The sequence below is a fragment of the Varanus komodoensis genome, unplaced genomic scaffold (assembly GCF_004798865.1).
Source record: "Varanus komodoensis strain SLA01 unplaced genomic scaffold, ASM479886v1 scaffold92, whole genome shotgun sequence".
Taxonomy (NCBI): domain Eukaryota; kingdom Metazoa; phylum Chordata; class Lepidosauria; order Squamata; family Varanidae; genus Varanus; species Varanus komodoensis.
The window spans coordinates 563,940-580,929 of NW_025336624.1; the positions used below are offsets into that span (position 1 = coordinate 563,940).

The following is a 16,990-nucleotide window of genomic DNA, read 5'->3' on the forward strand; positions in this document are numbered from 1 at the left end:
TGGATTCAAATTCCTTTTCATCCAATGGCTCACTTGAATGATTCAGTCTCAGAGTAAACTGAGATTATAGATAACGGCATGGATCTAAACTAAGACCCCCATTCCTTCAAAACCCTGGTTTATTATGGATAAGCAATACTGCTTGGAGTCTCCTCCTGTAAGACATTTGTCTAGTATGACAACCCAAACCTCTCGTTTGTCTCTTCCCCAGAAAACCAAAGGAAAAAGATATGGCTTACTATTTGATTATACTGCTTGTAAACAATGTACTACTGCCTGCAAACAACATAATGTGTAAACCCTCCCTAAGTTTGTTCCACTGATTTCAAGCAAGGCATGGAATAACCAATTCATTTTAAAGTCACCTAGAGTCAACTAACAATCTGGATCTCATCAACTATAAAAATGATTATTCCAGGTTGATGCAAAAATTCACTAAGTTTAAAGCATTTGCACACTGTTAAGACCTGCATAAAGATTTTAACATGTCTACTCACAAGGAAGAGGATCTTGAACTCAAAACAGGTTTTTAAATGTTTGGGGTATTCTGCTTATAAAATTAAGGTTTGTTTATTTCTCAGAGCAGTTAGTCAAATATCAATTAATTTAAGCACTTAAGATTGTTTCATAATTGCTACATGCATCGATTGCCTTACAGTGAGATAGTCCTATGAGAACAAAAGGGGCTTCCCTATTCTCTGCTACAGAAAGGGATAGAGTACCTTCTGGCAGCAGGAGCCCTGTGATCATGTAGGGTTGTAGATCAGAGTAATCTGCCCTATACTGAGGCTGTGAGGGTAACACACAATACTGTTTCATGACATTTGCACAGAGGGAAGTTGGCTTTGCATTTCAATTGGTGTGTGCTTGCACGCACAGGCACAGAGGCGCGCACACACACAAGCAAGTCTGAATTATTCAACAGAATCAAATGGAAGTGCATGCGATCATCCTTCCCACCCGCTCTGCAGCATTATTTCACGTGTCATCCATGACCGCCATGCCTAATTCTAGCATCATGCCAGCACAGTAAGACAGATACTGAATGCAGTGTTCACTGGACCAGAAGAACAGAAAAAAGAAATGGGGAGAGGAGAAGAGAAGGAGGAGGAGAGGAAACCCTAGAAAAGAAATTAAAAATGCAGACCGTGCAAATACAAACCAGGTCATGGCTGCTTAGCTAATTTGGGCCAACTGCTGTGGAAGAAAAAACGTCGAACACCCCAAGTTGTGTAAATTTCTGTGAACAACTCACACACACAAATATGCACACAAACACCAACCTACTACATAAGAAAGCAACTGTGTTTGTGTCTGCATGTGTGTACATATATACGTGTGTACGGATACACACACACACGCAAACACATGTACACACAGCTTCTTTCTTAATGCTGCAGATTTTTAAAAGCATTCATGAATGCAACAGGTCTGAAAACAGTCTACAGTCAGTACTCTCTAGACAATAATATTAACAGGGCTGGAATAACTTTAAAGTTGCAGTGGCTATTGAGCAGGGCAAGAGCTGTGTGGGGTGATAACCAAAGACTGATCTTGAGTGGGGCCCAAAAATTAAAAACATTGTGGGCATTTTCCTAGCAAAAGGCAAGATGCAGGGACTGGGTTTGGAGTAGTGCTAACCCCAAAGGCAAGCAAACCACCCAGAACCACTGGCTAGCATAATGAGGGACAAGCTGCATTTTCAGTCAAGGGTTCATCTACTCTTGTTTGCGTCTCCCTAATAACAGCTTTTGCACAACCTGGCTTTGCAGCAGCGTAGAACATGATGAAGAATGCTACTGTCAGAGATCCACAGGGTCTGAAACTCTTAAGAAAGGATCTAAAGAAATTGCCTTATATGTGGTCATATCAGCAGATCAATAGATAAACTTCTCCTATGCCTGCATAATGCTGACAGTCAACAGCATAGGAGGTATGTTCCTAGTCTCTTGCTGTGGAATTAGTTCAGCATTATTTCAGGTATAGAGAAAACTTGTCCACCATCTAAACTCTTTTTCATGGAATTCACCGATCTTAGGGACCATGAACAGCACATGGATAACATGCCCAACTGCCATGTTTTCTTTTAGCACAGCTTCATGTTGTAGGTGTGTTCCAAGTGCAAATTAATACAAGGACAATTGCAAATTTGTGGGAGGGGGAGAAAGAGGAAAGAGGCAGAGGCATAGAAAGCCTAACACTGCCCAGAGAATGCTTATAAGAAAGGGAAATCAGAAGGTCAGCAGCCTCTATGTACTGTCAAGCATACACACCAAGGAAGGATGGGGCACAGAATTCAGAGGCAGAAGTAACGGAGGGATTGGATATCCTACAATCCAGCTCTGAATATGCCTGGGAGAGAGGGGTTGTTTAGTTTTCATTTCCACAGCCTCATCCATAACACCTTCTATGTATCCATTTCATTTCTTTTCCAGCTGCTACTTCACTGAGGTTAAGTCAATGAGCCAGATGCAAACATTAAATGCTGAATCTCTAAAATGTCTTTAGCTGCAGAAACTACAGCTATCCCATGTTGGAGGGAGAAAACAATGCACAGATATGACATGAGAGAGTAAAAAATCTGAGATGTTTAAAAGGAAAAGCAAGCAAAGGACAGCTCTTCTATGCCCTGTTTCCAGCCTTTCCCAAGAAAATTCAGATAAAAGAGATAAACGCCAATGTTTTTATCACTGCCATTAATGCAACTTATTTATACTGAGCTCTTCTTAATGTTGCTTTGCTTGTTCTGCATTCTCCTTCCATCTGCTAACAAAAATTTGAGTTGAGAAGGATCAAATTGTATTTTACTCCTCAGTTTCCAGTAAGGTTCATAAATAAAAGCAAGTTGGATATTCAATATAGGGCAGATTCAGCAGTTATAAATGATGTATTACTATCTCAATCTTATGGTGAATTATAGCTTCCTTCCTTCCTTCCTTCCTTCCTTCCTTCCTTCCTTCCGTAAAGCTTCTTAGTTGGGAGACATCTCTCATATTTAAGTAAGACATGCAAATATACTAACCCTTCGCTCCATTCACTTAATCTAAAATAAGATCTGAAGTTGGCTACCAAAGCTGCTGCTCTTACATCAAAAATAGGCAAATGCTATCATGTCAGCCGAGGGCTTAAGAGTGAAAAGTTATTTCTTACCGATTCTATAGGTTTGTCTAAAGATGCCTGCTCAATCTCCAGGTGTCCTTCTTCATACTGATCAAAGTGATTACCCTGCAAGAGAAGAACCACACATTATTCCACCAATGCATCATAAAGAATGCTAAAAGGTCCATAACAATGATTAAGGTCTGTGATTTCCCTGCCATTTAGAAAACCACTCACTCACTTGATCATGTTGTAATTTTGCATTCCCTCTGAATTATCATGGTTTCTTATTTTCATTTCACTTGCACAGAACCATCAGAGATGGCCAAGGAACACTTGCATCATTTTATTTTTTATTTTTAAACTAAGAAAACCAATACAATTAATATAACAATAATTATAACTAAACATTACTGATTGACACAATTAAACAATACATTAATATCAGTGCTACCTCCACCAGGACCAACAACTCTAGTTACTTAGTGTAAGATCATTTATTAATTCAGGTTGCCCTACTTTCCTTCCAGAACTACACTTGACTCTTGTGGTGGTTCACACCCTTTTCCGTTTATCAAAATGTATTCAATAAAAGGTCTCCAAATGTTTTCAAATTTATTTTCACTTATCAAACCTTTTTTCCATTTAATATCACAAGTTAACTTATCATTAATACCTATATTCCAGACTGGCATCACTTTCAAAGGGAAACAACAAGGAGTGCAAATCCTTAGAATAATTTATTCTAATGAGCATCTAATTTAGCTTGCATTGCCTCAATAACGAGACAGAATTCAATACATTTTACAGCAACTGAAACTGTTTTATTTGGCATTAAATATTCTGAGAGTACCAACTGGTACAACAGATCACTAAACAACATTAAGTACTCAACAAAGCAACCCAGGCAGGTTAATATAGCTGTGCTGCACCACATGCTGTATATGGCTGCTTTACATCCTGAGAACTTCTTCCACACAGACGGTGAGCTGATGATTTTTAAACAAGATAAAGAAAGATTTACAGAACTCGAAAGCCTGTATCATCAGTCATCTTTGATACTATTGTTCAAGTTAAGAAAAGAACCTTGTACTTTCAGAATCGTTTTCATTTTTTTTTAATGACAAGGTTTTTCTCTTTTGCAATACAAAAAAATCCCTTTGGGGACACATGTGCACCATGTCCAGGACCATCTCTAAAGTTGGGGGAGGCTACAGTAGAAAAAAAAATTGAGGAAATTCTGCTGGACTCTGTGCTCAGAACAACTGGCTATCCCTTTTTTGGACTACTATTCACACATCCCTAACTATATATACTACCTACCCTTGACTGCTGTATCATCTGTCCTACTTGATAGTCCTTGCTAAAAACCTACAGGTTTCACCTACCCCCAAACCTAGATATTTGAAAGACAAATAAAAAGGCAAATTTGTATTTCTATTTCATGCCAGTGTACAGAATACATATTCTTCATTTATTTTCACAGCCACTCTATGAACTAATAAGATCACTTACAAATCAAAATTGATTTTCACTCATTTAGGGGTAATGAGAGAAAAAATGACCATCTGCTTAGCTCCTGATGCACATATACACCTCCTTTTCCTCCTCATAATCTACTAATCATGAGAGTCAAAGAAATAACATATGGAGCAGTGGACAATATACTGCTAGTATACAATGATCCTAACTAACTTAATTTCTAAACTGTCATCCCAAATTTTACTTCTAATATGTTTTACCTCAGATTTAAAGGAAACAGTAATTATGCTTGCATCTGGTGAATAAATGCTCATTTTGCAATAAACCAGTTAATCTATCATGTTCTAGAATATTTTTAAAATTAAGATGATTGAGTTTATTAAAATGAAACAAACTAATAATTTGAAAGCAAGTGGGAAGGTGTATTCTTCAGAGCCTGCCAGTTTTCCCACCCCTTCAAAATTCAAGATTTTGCAGTTCACTGATTATACAGAGAAGATATTTCCCATTCTACAGCTTAACATAATATAGTTCAGAGTCACATAATAAACTAAGTACTCTTAATCAAGAATTACCCTGTATCCTAACACGAAAGGGGGAGTGAAGCATGAATTTATGAATATCGGACAAATAAGGAAGGCATAAAACCTGACTTTACATTAACTTCAGGGTCTGCTGCTGTAATCAAGACAACTAGTGGTTTCCACAGTCCTAGATTCTTGAAAGAAAGTTCTTTGCCAGAAAACATGTGTAAGTGTGTCTTGCTCTTTCATCTCTTTATCAAGGATTTATGGCAGAGAACATCCAACAGAGTCCATAAAGCTCTCTGGTCCCTGCCCTCTTCCCCTGCAAAAACTTTTTAATACGAAAACCTTGGAAAACATTGTGAACCTTCTTTCTCTTCTTTTCTAGCCAGCAGCTTTGTTTTTTCTCTCCTCTCTACTCCCTTTCCTTGTTATTTCCTCTTACCTTCTACCTTTTAGCCTCACTATTTCCCTTCGGCCCCCATCCCACTTCTTTTAGCTGACTTTTGACTGGTCAGGCCCTTATGGCAGTCATTGTGCAACCAGCCACATTTGTCTGTGAAGGCTCCTACTCTATAAATTGTCACCAAAAGCCACTTGCTGAAAAACTTAATTTTGTTTTTTTGTTTCCTTCTTCCCTCCCCATTCCTTTTTTCTTCTGTGTCATTTCTTTTCAGATTATAGGGCTACAGGCAGGGATTCTCTTGTTTTTTATCTGTAAACCACTCTTGGGATTTTTTTTGGCTGAAAACAGTATAAAAATATTTCAAATAAATTAGCAAGATCAAACTTTGAGCAACCACTTCTAATTTACTATTCACTTCATGCATAGAACCATCTTCTGCCAGAAATCAGATCCCCTAGTTCCAAGTTCTTAAGGCAAAGACAACTTGCCAAACATGGAAGAATGTGCAAGTTGCTAGAAAGGTGCAAATCAGATACCTTTCTGATCTGTAGTTTGCCAGAAAGCCAATATCACTGTGTTCAAGTATCCCCAGTTCCTAAAAATTCCACCAAACTTTTAGATAACATTTAGAATTTGGATTTACTGGAATATATTTTCTGGAAAATATAGAATCAGAAAGTTTTTGTCTATATGAAGCTTTACATTCAGTAAGCATTTAGCATTCCTAAAGAACTATGTGCCTAAGGGTGTAATCCTATGCCCCCTCAACAGTACCAACCCCAGAACACTTTGGATCTGAGTTTGCAAACAGCATTCCATCTCTGGAGGAGGGAATCCATGATTTCCCCCCCTCACAGAAAGAACCACAACTGCTCTGCTGAGGTCAGGAACATAAGAGATGAGGAAGAGAGGATGGGAAAGCAAGGAGACCAGAGAGGTCAGGACATGAGCTATCTTGGGGCCTTTCTACCCTCCTTCCCTTTGAATGTTTTCAGAAGATGGGCAAAAAATACTTTTAGCTAGTCAGACCTGACAAAAATACAGGTGGGAAGACGGGGAGGGAGGGAAATCCTGAATAGGATGATCACTCAGTCTCCCAGTTTTGAACTAGGGGATTCAACCCACAAAACTGTTTTCTAAGTACATGTGCACAAGGACAGTCATCTGAAAAAAGGACGGTCCTAAGGAGGATCACCTCAAAAAAACTAATTACAGTTTTGATTTTAGCATTTGATCCATATTGTCTTACCTGTTCCAACTGCCAAATTTGATATATAGTTGGTTCATTATATACCAGCTAATGTTATGAAATCATTTATTAAAATGGAAAAATCTCCAAAGAAAAAAGAAGAGTACCAGGGAATTTCAGCTCCATTTATAACAGTGAGTGGAAGGGAAAGAGGAAGCCATGCACACTGGCAAGGTCTCCCCCTTCAGCAGTTCCCAGAAAATGTGGACCCTGTGTTCAATTTGTAGCTGAGCTAAAACAAACCCTAAATTGGTTTGAGCTAAAAAGGATTATTATTCCAGCCACCCAACAGCTCCTGCTGCTGTATCATCTATCTAGACTTGACAATGCTAGAAGAAATCATTTAGCAGCACTACATGTAAGAAAGCAGGTCAGCTTACCATCCTGATGTGCTGGTCAGCCATTTCTTTGCATTTAATTATACTATACTCAGGGATCCAACAAAACTCAGCACAACAGTTCAGGGAATTAAGACCCTCCAACTGAGGAAGATGACAGAAACTGATATGTGCAAAATAAAGATGAACAAATTGAACAATGAAAGAGACGTGCTAGATCACAGACTCTGGAATGTACTTCCCAGAGAAGTACACCTGGCACCAAGTTTATACTCTTTTCGGTGCCGGGCCAAAACCTTTTTATTTAAATGGTATTTTAAATTAACAATTTTTAACCTTAGTCGCTCTTATTTGTTTTGTGATTTGTTGTTTTGTCCAGTTTCAATGTATTTATTAGAAATTGTTGTTTTAACTGTTCTTTTAAATATTGTAAGCCACCCTGAGATTTTGGTATAATAGAATGGCATAAAAAAGCTTTTAATAAATAATAACTAGATCAGGCCAGGTCCGTATCTAGCCCAATATTGTCTTCATACATTAGCCAATCAGATCCCATTGAAAGCCCAGAGCAGAATGTGACTATAAAAGTACAACAGATTCCCAACTTGCATATAAAGACATACTCCATGCTATTGACATTTACTATCCATGGGTTTTCCTATTTCCCATTTAATTCCCATCCCTGGAAGTTATTACCCACAGCAACAGGTCATGCTGGAACTCTCTCTGGGCATGTCGCATAACCATGAAGAGAAAAGAAGCCATGTTGTTTCATTTCTGTGAGCCATCTAAATCACGTAATTGCCCTCACTGGGTATAGGTTGTTGTGACATTTGAACCTGGTGTGGGCAAGTGGCTAGGACAATTTAAGAACCACTCTGAAAACTTAGATGAAGCCACAGGGGTGAACTTCATCTCTTTTTAAATGCTAATGACATCAAGTCCTACAGCCAGAAATCACAGTCAAACAGACAAGGACACTCCAGGAAAAGTGAGCTGGGTTCTTACCATTTACCGGCTCCCTCTACCCGATTGTTCTTTCCTGTCAGTTTGCCTGTTGCTCCTGGCTTCTGGAGAACCTGCCATAGCTAGCAAAAGATGACAGAATTTCTCCCAGCCCAAACGGAAATCTCCCTGCCCAAAAAAGTGTACAACCACTGTCAAAGAGGGTTATCCTCTTTGGGGGGAATGTTAAGGGCCAGCTTTCAAAAATCTTGGTCAATTAAAAGCCCTTGGCAAATGACAAGATTTCACTTTCAATGCTTGAGTATGATCTGCAGCCAGATTTTTTTTTGCGGGGGGGGGGGGGTCCAATCAGTGTAGTAAGTGGGAGAAAGACATGCTGTGTTGGTAAGACAGATAACAATATAATGGATACTTTTTGGTCAGAGTTATTATCTGGATCAATTTAAGCTGAGTTCAGGCCAGGCTTTTGCATAGAAACTTTGGTTGCCCTGCACAGTGCCCTATGTCAGGCCAGAGACAGGGGGTTTATGACTCTGGTGATTCTCTTCAATCCCTCATTTCATTTCAGTATCATTAGCAATGGTATCCTTCTGCAAAGACTGACTGAGCTGCAAGCGAAGCATATTGCACTATAGTGGTTCCATACCTACTTGGAAGTCCAGTTACAGAAGATGGTGCTTGGGGAATATTGCTCAGCCCTATGGTTTTCTCCAGCATAAGGCTCTTCAGAAATTGATTCTGTCCCCTATGCTATTTAATAACTATATGAAATCAATGAACAGAATCATCTAGCGTTTTGGAGTGCATTGCCAACCGTAAGCTGATATCAGGTGAGAATATGCTAAACTCAAGTCCAGCTGCAGCAAAGGACTGCATAAGGGCTAACAAATGCAGACTAGACTGAGATGCTATTACCCTTGAAGGAGTAGGTTCATAGCTTTTGGGTCCTCTGGAGCCATCCCTCACGTGAAGCATAGGTAGTCTCAGCGGCACTGAGGGCCTTCTACCAGTGCTGGCTGGTGACCCAGCTACACCTTGTCTGGACAAAGCCAGTCTAGTTTCAATAATCTCTATGCTAATAATCTTCAAATTAGATTACTGTAATTGGACTGCCCTTGAAGGATGCTCAAATGCAGCTACTTGTGCCAATTATGGCAATCAGACTAATAAATGGGGCGAGATTATCTGAACAGCTAACATCAATTCTACCTATGTGCTTCCAAGTCCAATTCAAGGTGCTCATTTTAAATTTATCACGTCTTAAACTGCTTGGGATGCTAATAGCTGAACCTCTCCCAGCATGAATCTATTTGGATGTTACAATTAATATCTGAAGTTTTCCTCAGACAGACTTCCAAGGGAGTTTTGGAGGGGGGCAACAAGGAAGAAGGCTTTTGTAGCGCTTGTCTCCCAACCCAATCTCTGCAACTCTGCCATCTTTTGGTACCTACTTGACTGTCCCCTTCTCCAAGGCATTTCATGGTATTTAATTGTTAACAGCATTTAGTAGATCCAGCTTTGTATAAAATGTTCCTGTTGTTGAATTATTTTAAAATGTTGTATATTAGATTTTTTGTCATTTCTATTGTATTGTAGCGTGTTTTTATGAACTGTTCTTTGACACCCAGAGAACTTTGACTACTAAGCAGCACTACCTAGAGAAAGGAAGAAATGGAGGATAAAATTGAAAGTCATTGACAGAGGGGAATATGGCTATGATGGGCTAAACAGCTAACAGATGGGCTTGCACAGGACCACCCAAAATATATGTTAAAAATTGTTATCATCTTGTTACATTCATAAGAGGTCTGAAATAAATAATTCCCATCACTCCAGCTTGAACTATCGGTAAGCAGTTAATTACACTGCCTGCTGATCTCATGCCAGGAGATCTACAGAACTGTCCTCAGCACCATGACATGTCATGTCACGTGAACAAGCCACCCAGCAACCATGGACTGTTGTAGGCATCTCTGGGTTCATAATTGACTGCTTATCATTCAAACATGGCCATACTGACCTGGTTCACCCATATTAAACCACATTGGGTTCTTATTGTGGGTGGTTTCAGGATGGTGAAGTATGATGTCCAAACTCAAGAGTGTTTTTTTCATTTCTGCATATAAGAAATCTATGGCTTCCAGTAGGGATTACTAAACATACAGCTAGAGAGTTGGCTGAAAGGCAACAGTGGTGAAAACCCTGCTGACCCTCCCCAGTGTTGCCACCATTCTCTCTCCTCAGCACCCCCGCCTCAGGATGGCCTTTTTTCATAGACACCTTGAAGAAAGGGCACTGAAAAATATCCCAATGCTTTTGCATTTTTATTTTTAGTCCTGCACAAGTACAAAGGAGCAATTATCTGCTGTGAGAAAATCTGCCTTTCTTCACTGTTTTAGTAATGACTTGAAATTTGTGCAATTTTCTCCTCAATTGTACTGTTCTGTCATGGCATTTGCTTACATTTAGTGACCTTGCTCACTGTTCTGCAACCCATGAATGTATCTTACAGCTAGCAATGGAGAACACTGGAGGTAAGTAACAAGGTTGAAGGAGGATGGACCTGGAAGTGGCTGTCAGCTGTAGGAGATGAGCTACAGAAGCAGGTATTCCAGAGAGTGTGAAGCAGTCTTTTTTTCCTATTCTTTTCCAAAGGTGGTCACTAGTTAGGGAAAGGCAGAAATGGAGGCTTAAATTGAAAGTCACTGACAGACGGGAATATGGCTGTGATAGGCTAAGCAGCTAATAAATGGGCTTGCACAAGGACCCTCATATATTAAAATTGTGATAATCTTGCATTTATAGAAGGTCAGAACATTTTTTTTCCAATGTGATGCAGGGGAGTTTCACTTGGAAAGAAGGGAGAAGTAAAAAACGAGACCGAGAAGAACTTTGACAAGGAGATACAGCTATGTTAGGTTCAATAGTGAACAAGACCCTGAAACACATTTCTTTAAAATGTGGATGTGTAAGGGCTGAAAAACTAAAATCCCCTTTGCAATCTCAGGTGTGAGGCAGTCCCCTCAGGCATTGGCAACTCTAGCAGACCAATCCTTGATGCAGACTACAAAGATTTCTGCCACAAAGGCCCTCTGGATACAGATGAAAGCCCCTGTAGCTGGGAGGCAGAAAGAAAAAAGCCATGGACAAATCACACATTCACTATGGCTTGTTCTCAGAAAGTATGTGCAAACTTGCTAACTGTAATTATATACAATTCTATAAAATTGTAGAAATACTCCTTGACAGTTCTGGAGTACTTCCAAGCAAGGATATTGTTCTTGCTTGGAAGAAAATCCTGCATCATTCACAGATTTTTACATGATGTTTAGATGTCATTATTTTCCATTTGAAACCCTCCTATTTCCTCCCCCCCCACACACACACACACACAATAAAGCCTTTATGGGAAAAATGCAGTATAGCTATAATGTCCTCTGACTGGTAGTGAATAGGGTTTCTGTCTGGAAACATCCTTAGCCTATTTCTCTATTGTTGCAAGACCAAACCTGTGAGGGGTCTTATCTTTCTTCTTTGTTATTGAGGGCTTTGGCAAAGTGTCAACAGTTTTTTCTCGGGATTTTTGAAAACATACACTATCTCTGTCCTGGAGAGTTCCTTCTCTATCCATAGGGATGACACTGACATATGCACTCTGTAGGATTACCCTTGGGCCTGGTCTGGAAGCTGTAGTTAGTGTAGCCCATAGCTGCAAAACCGCTAACTTCTTTCACCAGCAAGATACACCCTTGCTAAAAGAACTGCTAATAAGTTATCAGACCACTATAAACATGTGAAGCACTAAAGACCTAGGAATGAGACTACCTTACGGAGTCCTTCACTGCTTATTTCTGATCTCTGTGTTCATCAGGTACACTTCTGAAAGGGTCATAGGGTCTGGAGGTGAACCTTAGGGCCACTTGGATTTGAGCACTTGGTGTTTTATCACCCACCATGGGAAATGCTTTACCAAGTGGCATAAGACAGTTCAGATGTTTAGACATCTCCTTGAATCTCATCCCCTCACATAGGTGTTTTCCCTGAAGCCTATCCAAAAAGCTGTGGTTTGTTGTATAAAGTAGAATGTGAGATTAGATGACTGATTAATTTTGTATTCTATTTTATTGTTGTTTTGATGCCATGGCATTATATAGTCACAGTGTAGGGAAGTAGAACATATATTTAAATTATAAAATAAATAAGAATGCACCATATCCTAGGCAAACTCCTATTACTGAGCTTGTAATTTCATTCCTTCTGTCATGGCCCCCGTTTATCAAGTAATACTGCTTAGCAATGGTGACCCATGCTCTGGTAACTTCCCAATAGGATTACTGTAACGTGCTCTACATGGGGCAGCCCTTGAAGACAGTCCAGATACTTCAGTTGGTTCAGAATAGAGCTGCTAGGATACTGACGGGGACTGGCAGGTACTCACATATAACACCAGTCCTCTATCAATTACACTGGCTGCTGGTGCTGGTGATGATCTATAAAGCCCTAAACGGCTTGGGTCCTGGGTACCTGGAAAGAGCGCCTTCTTCCCTATGTGCCCTCCCGCTCCTTGAGACCTGAGGTGGAGATCCTGCTCTAGGAGCCCTGTTTTGAGAAGATCAGAAGGGTGGCTACCCGGAGGAGGGCCTTCTCTGTGGTGGTGCCCCATTTGTGGGATACATTTTCCAGAGAGGTTTGCCTCGTGCCAAAGCTTTATTCTTTTCGGTGTCAGGTGAAAACCTTTTGATTTTCCTATTATTTTAATGTTTAACTGGTTTTAACTGGGGTTGTCATCTTTATTATTTTGATTGTTGGATGCTGTGTTTGTTTTGTCTATTTTGTTGTTTTATTGTAAGCCATCCTGAGACACTAGGGGTGGACAGGGTATAAAAAATCTAAATAAATAATTACATCATATTTTGTGTTTTTAATTCTTGTGACCTACCCACAGAGCTCTGACTATTCAGTAGAATGAAGATGCAAGATATGATACATGCTAATAAATTTGGTCCATATTTTGTCAATAGCTCATGCTGAACCCAGGACATTTAAATAATATCAAAGCTCTTCCTCTTGCCAGTGAAACTTTTCATTAAAACACCATGTAGAAAGCTTTTAACATACATATCCACAGATACCCATCTGTTAAAACATATACAACATCTTGGTGAAAATGTTGTGTGACCCCAAACTTATACACATTAATGACATTACCCACTAACAATCTTGCAGGTTCCACAGTTCCCTGTCTGGTAATTGCTAGGGGTCATGCAGGCTCCATTCCAAGGAAGCCCAAAACAGAAGTACCAATAAATTTCTGAATTCTCACTATCAATTACTTACTCAATACAGCCAAAATTGTTATGAGTCTTATTTTATTAAATGGTCTGATATGAGGCTGACCCCAAGCAAAATGGTCATTCCAGGGCCATTCCATCAGCCCTGCTGAAAACCACAGCATGAAGGCTCCTCCTTCCCCTACTGACACCAGCAGCCATTTCAGCAGGCTATACAAAGGGAGAATAGAGGATGAAGCAAGTCCATTCTACCAGCAATGGTGAAGACCACCCCAATGAAGGTTCCTCCTCTCTCTTTTATCACTAACATCATCAATTCCAATAGGTTTACTGAGGGAAATGAGATGGGGAAGCCCTGCTAAATGTTTCCTTCTCTTCCTTTTCTTGCATGTTGTTCCTTTTTAGACTGTAAACCTGTGAATAAGGAGGTAAAGGTAAAGGTTTCCCTTTGACATTAAGTCCAGTCATGTCTGACTCTAGGGAGCGGTGCTCATCTCTGTTTCCTAGCCGAGGGAGCCAGCGTTTGTCCGCAGACAGTCTTCGTGGTCATGTGGCCGGCATGACTAAACACCGAAGTGCACGGAATGCTGTTACCTGCCCACCGAAGTGGTACCTTTTTATCTACTTGTATTTGCAAGCTTTCGAACTGCAAGGTTGGCAGGAGCTGAGACGGAGCAACAGGAACTCACCCCATTGTGCAGATTCAAACCGGCGACCTTTCAATCAACCAGCACAGCAGCACAGCAGTTTAAACCACTGCATCACCTGCATCCCGTGAATAGGGAGAGTCATATTTAATTCATTATATGTAAGCTGCTCTGTAGAGCAGCATATCAAGTACAGAAATAAAAGCAGTAAGATCAGGTATATTAAAGTACAGGAAAGTGATCCATACCAAGAGGTACCAGTTCCAGTCATTTATTTAATTAATGCCCATCTTGCAGTTTCTATTGCTTCAACACTGGTAACTATGTGAATGAATTTAACTAGTGTGAATATACTGAAATTAACTGCATTTTATTGAAATAATGGTATTCTAGAAATTTCATTCAGATTTTTCTTCTTTAGTGTCAGCAATCTCTAAAACTAGTTCGGCAATCACTTTAATTGCCCTTTTCTATATTTTCCAACTCTACAATATTCTTTTTTAGGTAGGGTGACCAGAGATGTTGCTGCAAAGAGTAATAAGATACAGTTTTATTTTGGATTCCTTTTTTAATTATACTCAGTAAGGCATTTGATTTTCTCACAACAATTTTGTTTTACAATAATTATAGTATGACTATTCAGAAATTGCACTCTGAATTCAAGTACCCATATATCTGTGATCAGAAAAAAATGATTACCTATAAAGGAATAATGAAAGAGTACAGCTTCGATACTAAGTAATACTTCAAAGTTAAGGGAAGTAGATGAAGATAACAATGAACAAAATATCCAGCCATTTTCTTCAAAGTAAACATACTCTCCAAACTTAGTCACAGGCTGTTCTGACTACTAGCATTTGATTTAATGCATCAAATCTGTGTAATTGGCTGAACAAGCCCCCCTGTCCTCAAGCACTTATTTCAGTAGATCCTTAGAGGAAAAGGACTCCATGTCTGAAACCAGGAACAATGCAGGCATTTCTGGAGGTCTCTGGAATCAAAAAAGACTTTGCTTTGTTTGACTACAAGATCTTAAAGCTGGAATAGTGGAACATTTGAAACAATTCTTGTAATGGGCAATACTGCCCTTCAGAAGTCCAAAGCAACAGCAAGCACAATTAACATAGATACCACCATACAGTATCTGAATTGGTGAATTTTTCTTCCCTGATATGAACTGATTTACAGCTTCAGGGTGAAATGCTGTACCTCTTTAAAATAAGCAGAAGGAGTTTGAATGTGGCTGTAGAGAATTTGAGCTCATCAGCAAACTTGACCACCTCAACAATCCTAAGTCAAGATAATTTCAGAACAGATTAAAAGGTACCTCTCCCAATACAGAGATTCCACTGCCTACACTCCTTTATCAAGAGAACTGACAATTTCTTCCCAATCTCTCCATATAAGGAAAATACCACAGCGGGAATAAAATCAATCCAGAAGGAGGTTGCAAGCAACAGTGAGGGGCAGGGGGGTTAAATAATAACTCTCTACTTCCAGAAACACACACACAAAAGCTGTACCCATCCTTCTGAAATTTTGCAGACTTTTTAATGTGTACAATTTTCACAACTGTCCCCTCCCCAAAAACGTAAGAGGAGTAAATGCATTCTCCTTTGGGAACCTTCAAACTATAAAGACTACTCTTACACAACAATTTCCTGCATGTTTGATCCCATCAAAAGGAACTGACCCTGCAATTGCCTTTCCTCTAGCTGATTTTGTGACCAATTAGGGCACAGTTATTTAGGGTATGAAGAACTGTTATCCATACAAGACTGGGGCACACATATATGCCTGGACTATTTGAGTGTAACTGAAGCCACACAATACAACACTTTCTCCTTTATGTCTCCAATGTCATTCCCCATCTCAAGGTCACTCAGACATTAGCATGTGTGAGGATGATAGCATGATTCCAGTACTAAATTCGTTTAGAGCCTAGTGTTATCATTACTAACAATAATTCTTTGAGAAATCTGCCATTTTTAAGGTTTGACATTGTGTCCAATTTGAGACACAGTGACACCACTGTAAGCCCTTCCATGTTCTTCCTATAGAGCTTGTAACCAGAGATGACTGTAGCCCACTGATTTCTCCATTTCCTCGGGTTTCCATAACCAAGCATTCCAACTTACTTGACTTAGACTGGAAGCTCCCTGCATTAACACAAAAACACTTAAACAAGGTGTTCTTCCTCTGATGAATTTGGTATGTGCATTTTCCCATTTGTTTTCTTTACTGGCTACCATGCTTTTATTGTATGTTCATGCCCTATTTCTATGAGGAAATTCAAAACATTTTCACTCCAAAATATAAGGGATTCATTCAACATGAAACAAGACACCCATCAGATCTGTTGACCTTCCCTTATGTTTCACTTTAAAAGCTGCTTTACCACTTTTTTGATGTTAGGCACCAACTGTCTGGTTCCATTCTGGTTCAAATGCTGTTTTTCCTCCAGTGGTGCCGTGCAAATGCTGAAGAGTACAGGGAACAAGTTAGAATCTTCTGGCATGCTACATTGCACACAGGGTAAAGTAGAAGACTCCAAACACCATCTTCTGAGACTATTCATCTAGGAAGGAATCACCTTAACACTTGTCCCTTCTATGGTCAACTAAGATACACAATTCAGAAGGATATTATGGTAAATAGGATGAAAAGCTGCTGAGAGGTAAAAGAGATGTGCTCCCCACCCCACCCCCAACCATTTACACATCCATTTCCCAGTGAAAAGCCATGAAGGGTGTTTCAGTCTTACAACCAAGCCTATAGGCACATTGGAAATGATGTGTTATTTTCCAGAGTGGAGGAATGGGCAAGGATGGCAAGTCTGACACTAGGCATTAATGATAAGAAACTTATGATTCAAGTTTCAATACAGGCCTCAAGCTAGAAGGGACTATATTTCTCTGAAGGATGCATTAATCACCTCTTAGATCCAGGATGGACAGTGGTCCAGGGTGCAAGTGATGGGCCTCAGTG

At 39.7% G+C, this 16,990-nt stretch overlaps 1 protein-coding gene across 8 annotated transcripts in view; it reads right to left on the reverse strand.

Moving 5' to 3' along the window:
- The window catches only part of GPATCH8 (G-patch domain containing 8), an 81,503-nt gene that overhangs the window by 45,773 nt on the left and 18,740 nt on the right, over positions 1 to 16,990 (reverse strand). For all 8 annotated transcript variants that reach the window (XM_044418719.1, XM_044418720.1, XM_044418721.1 and 5 more), the window contains one exon: positions 3,151 to 3,225. In XM_044418719.1, coding sequence (XP_044274654.1) covers positions 3,151 to 3,225 — 75 coding nt within the window. The remainder of the gene's footprint in view (positions 1 to 3,150; positions 3,226 to 16,990) is intronic.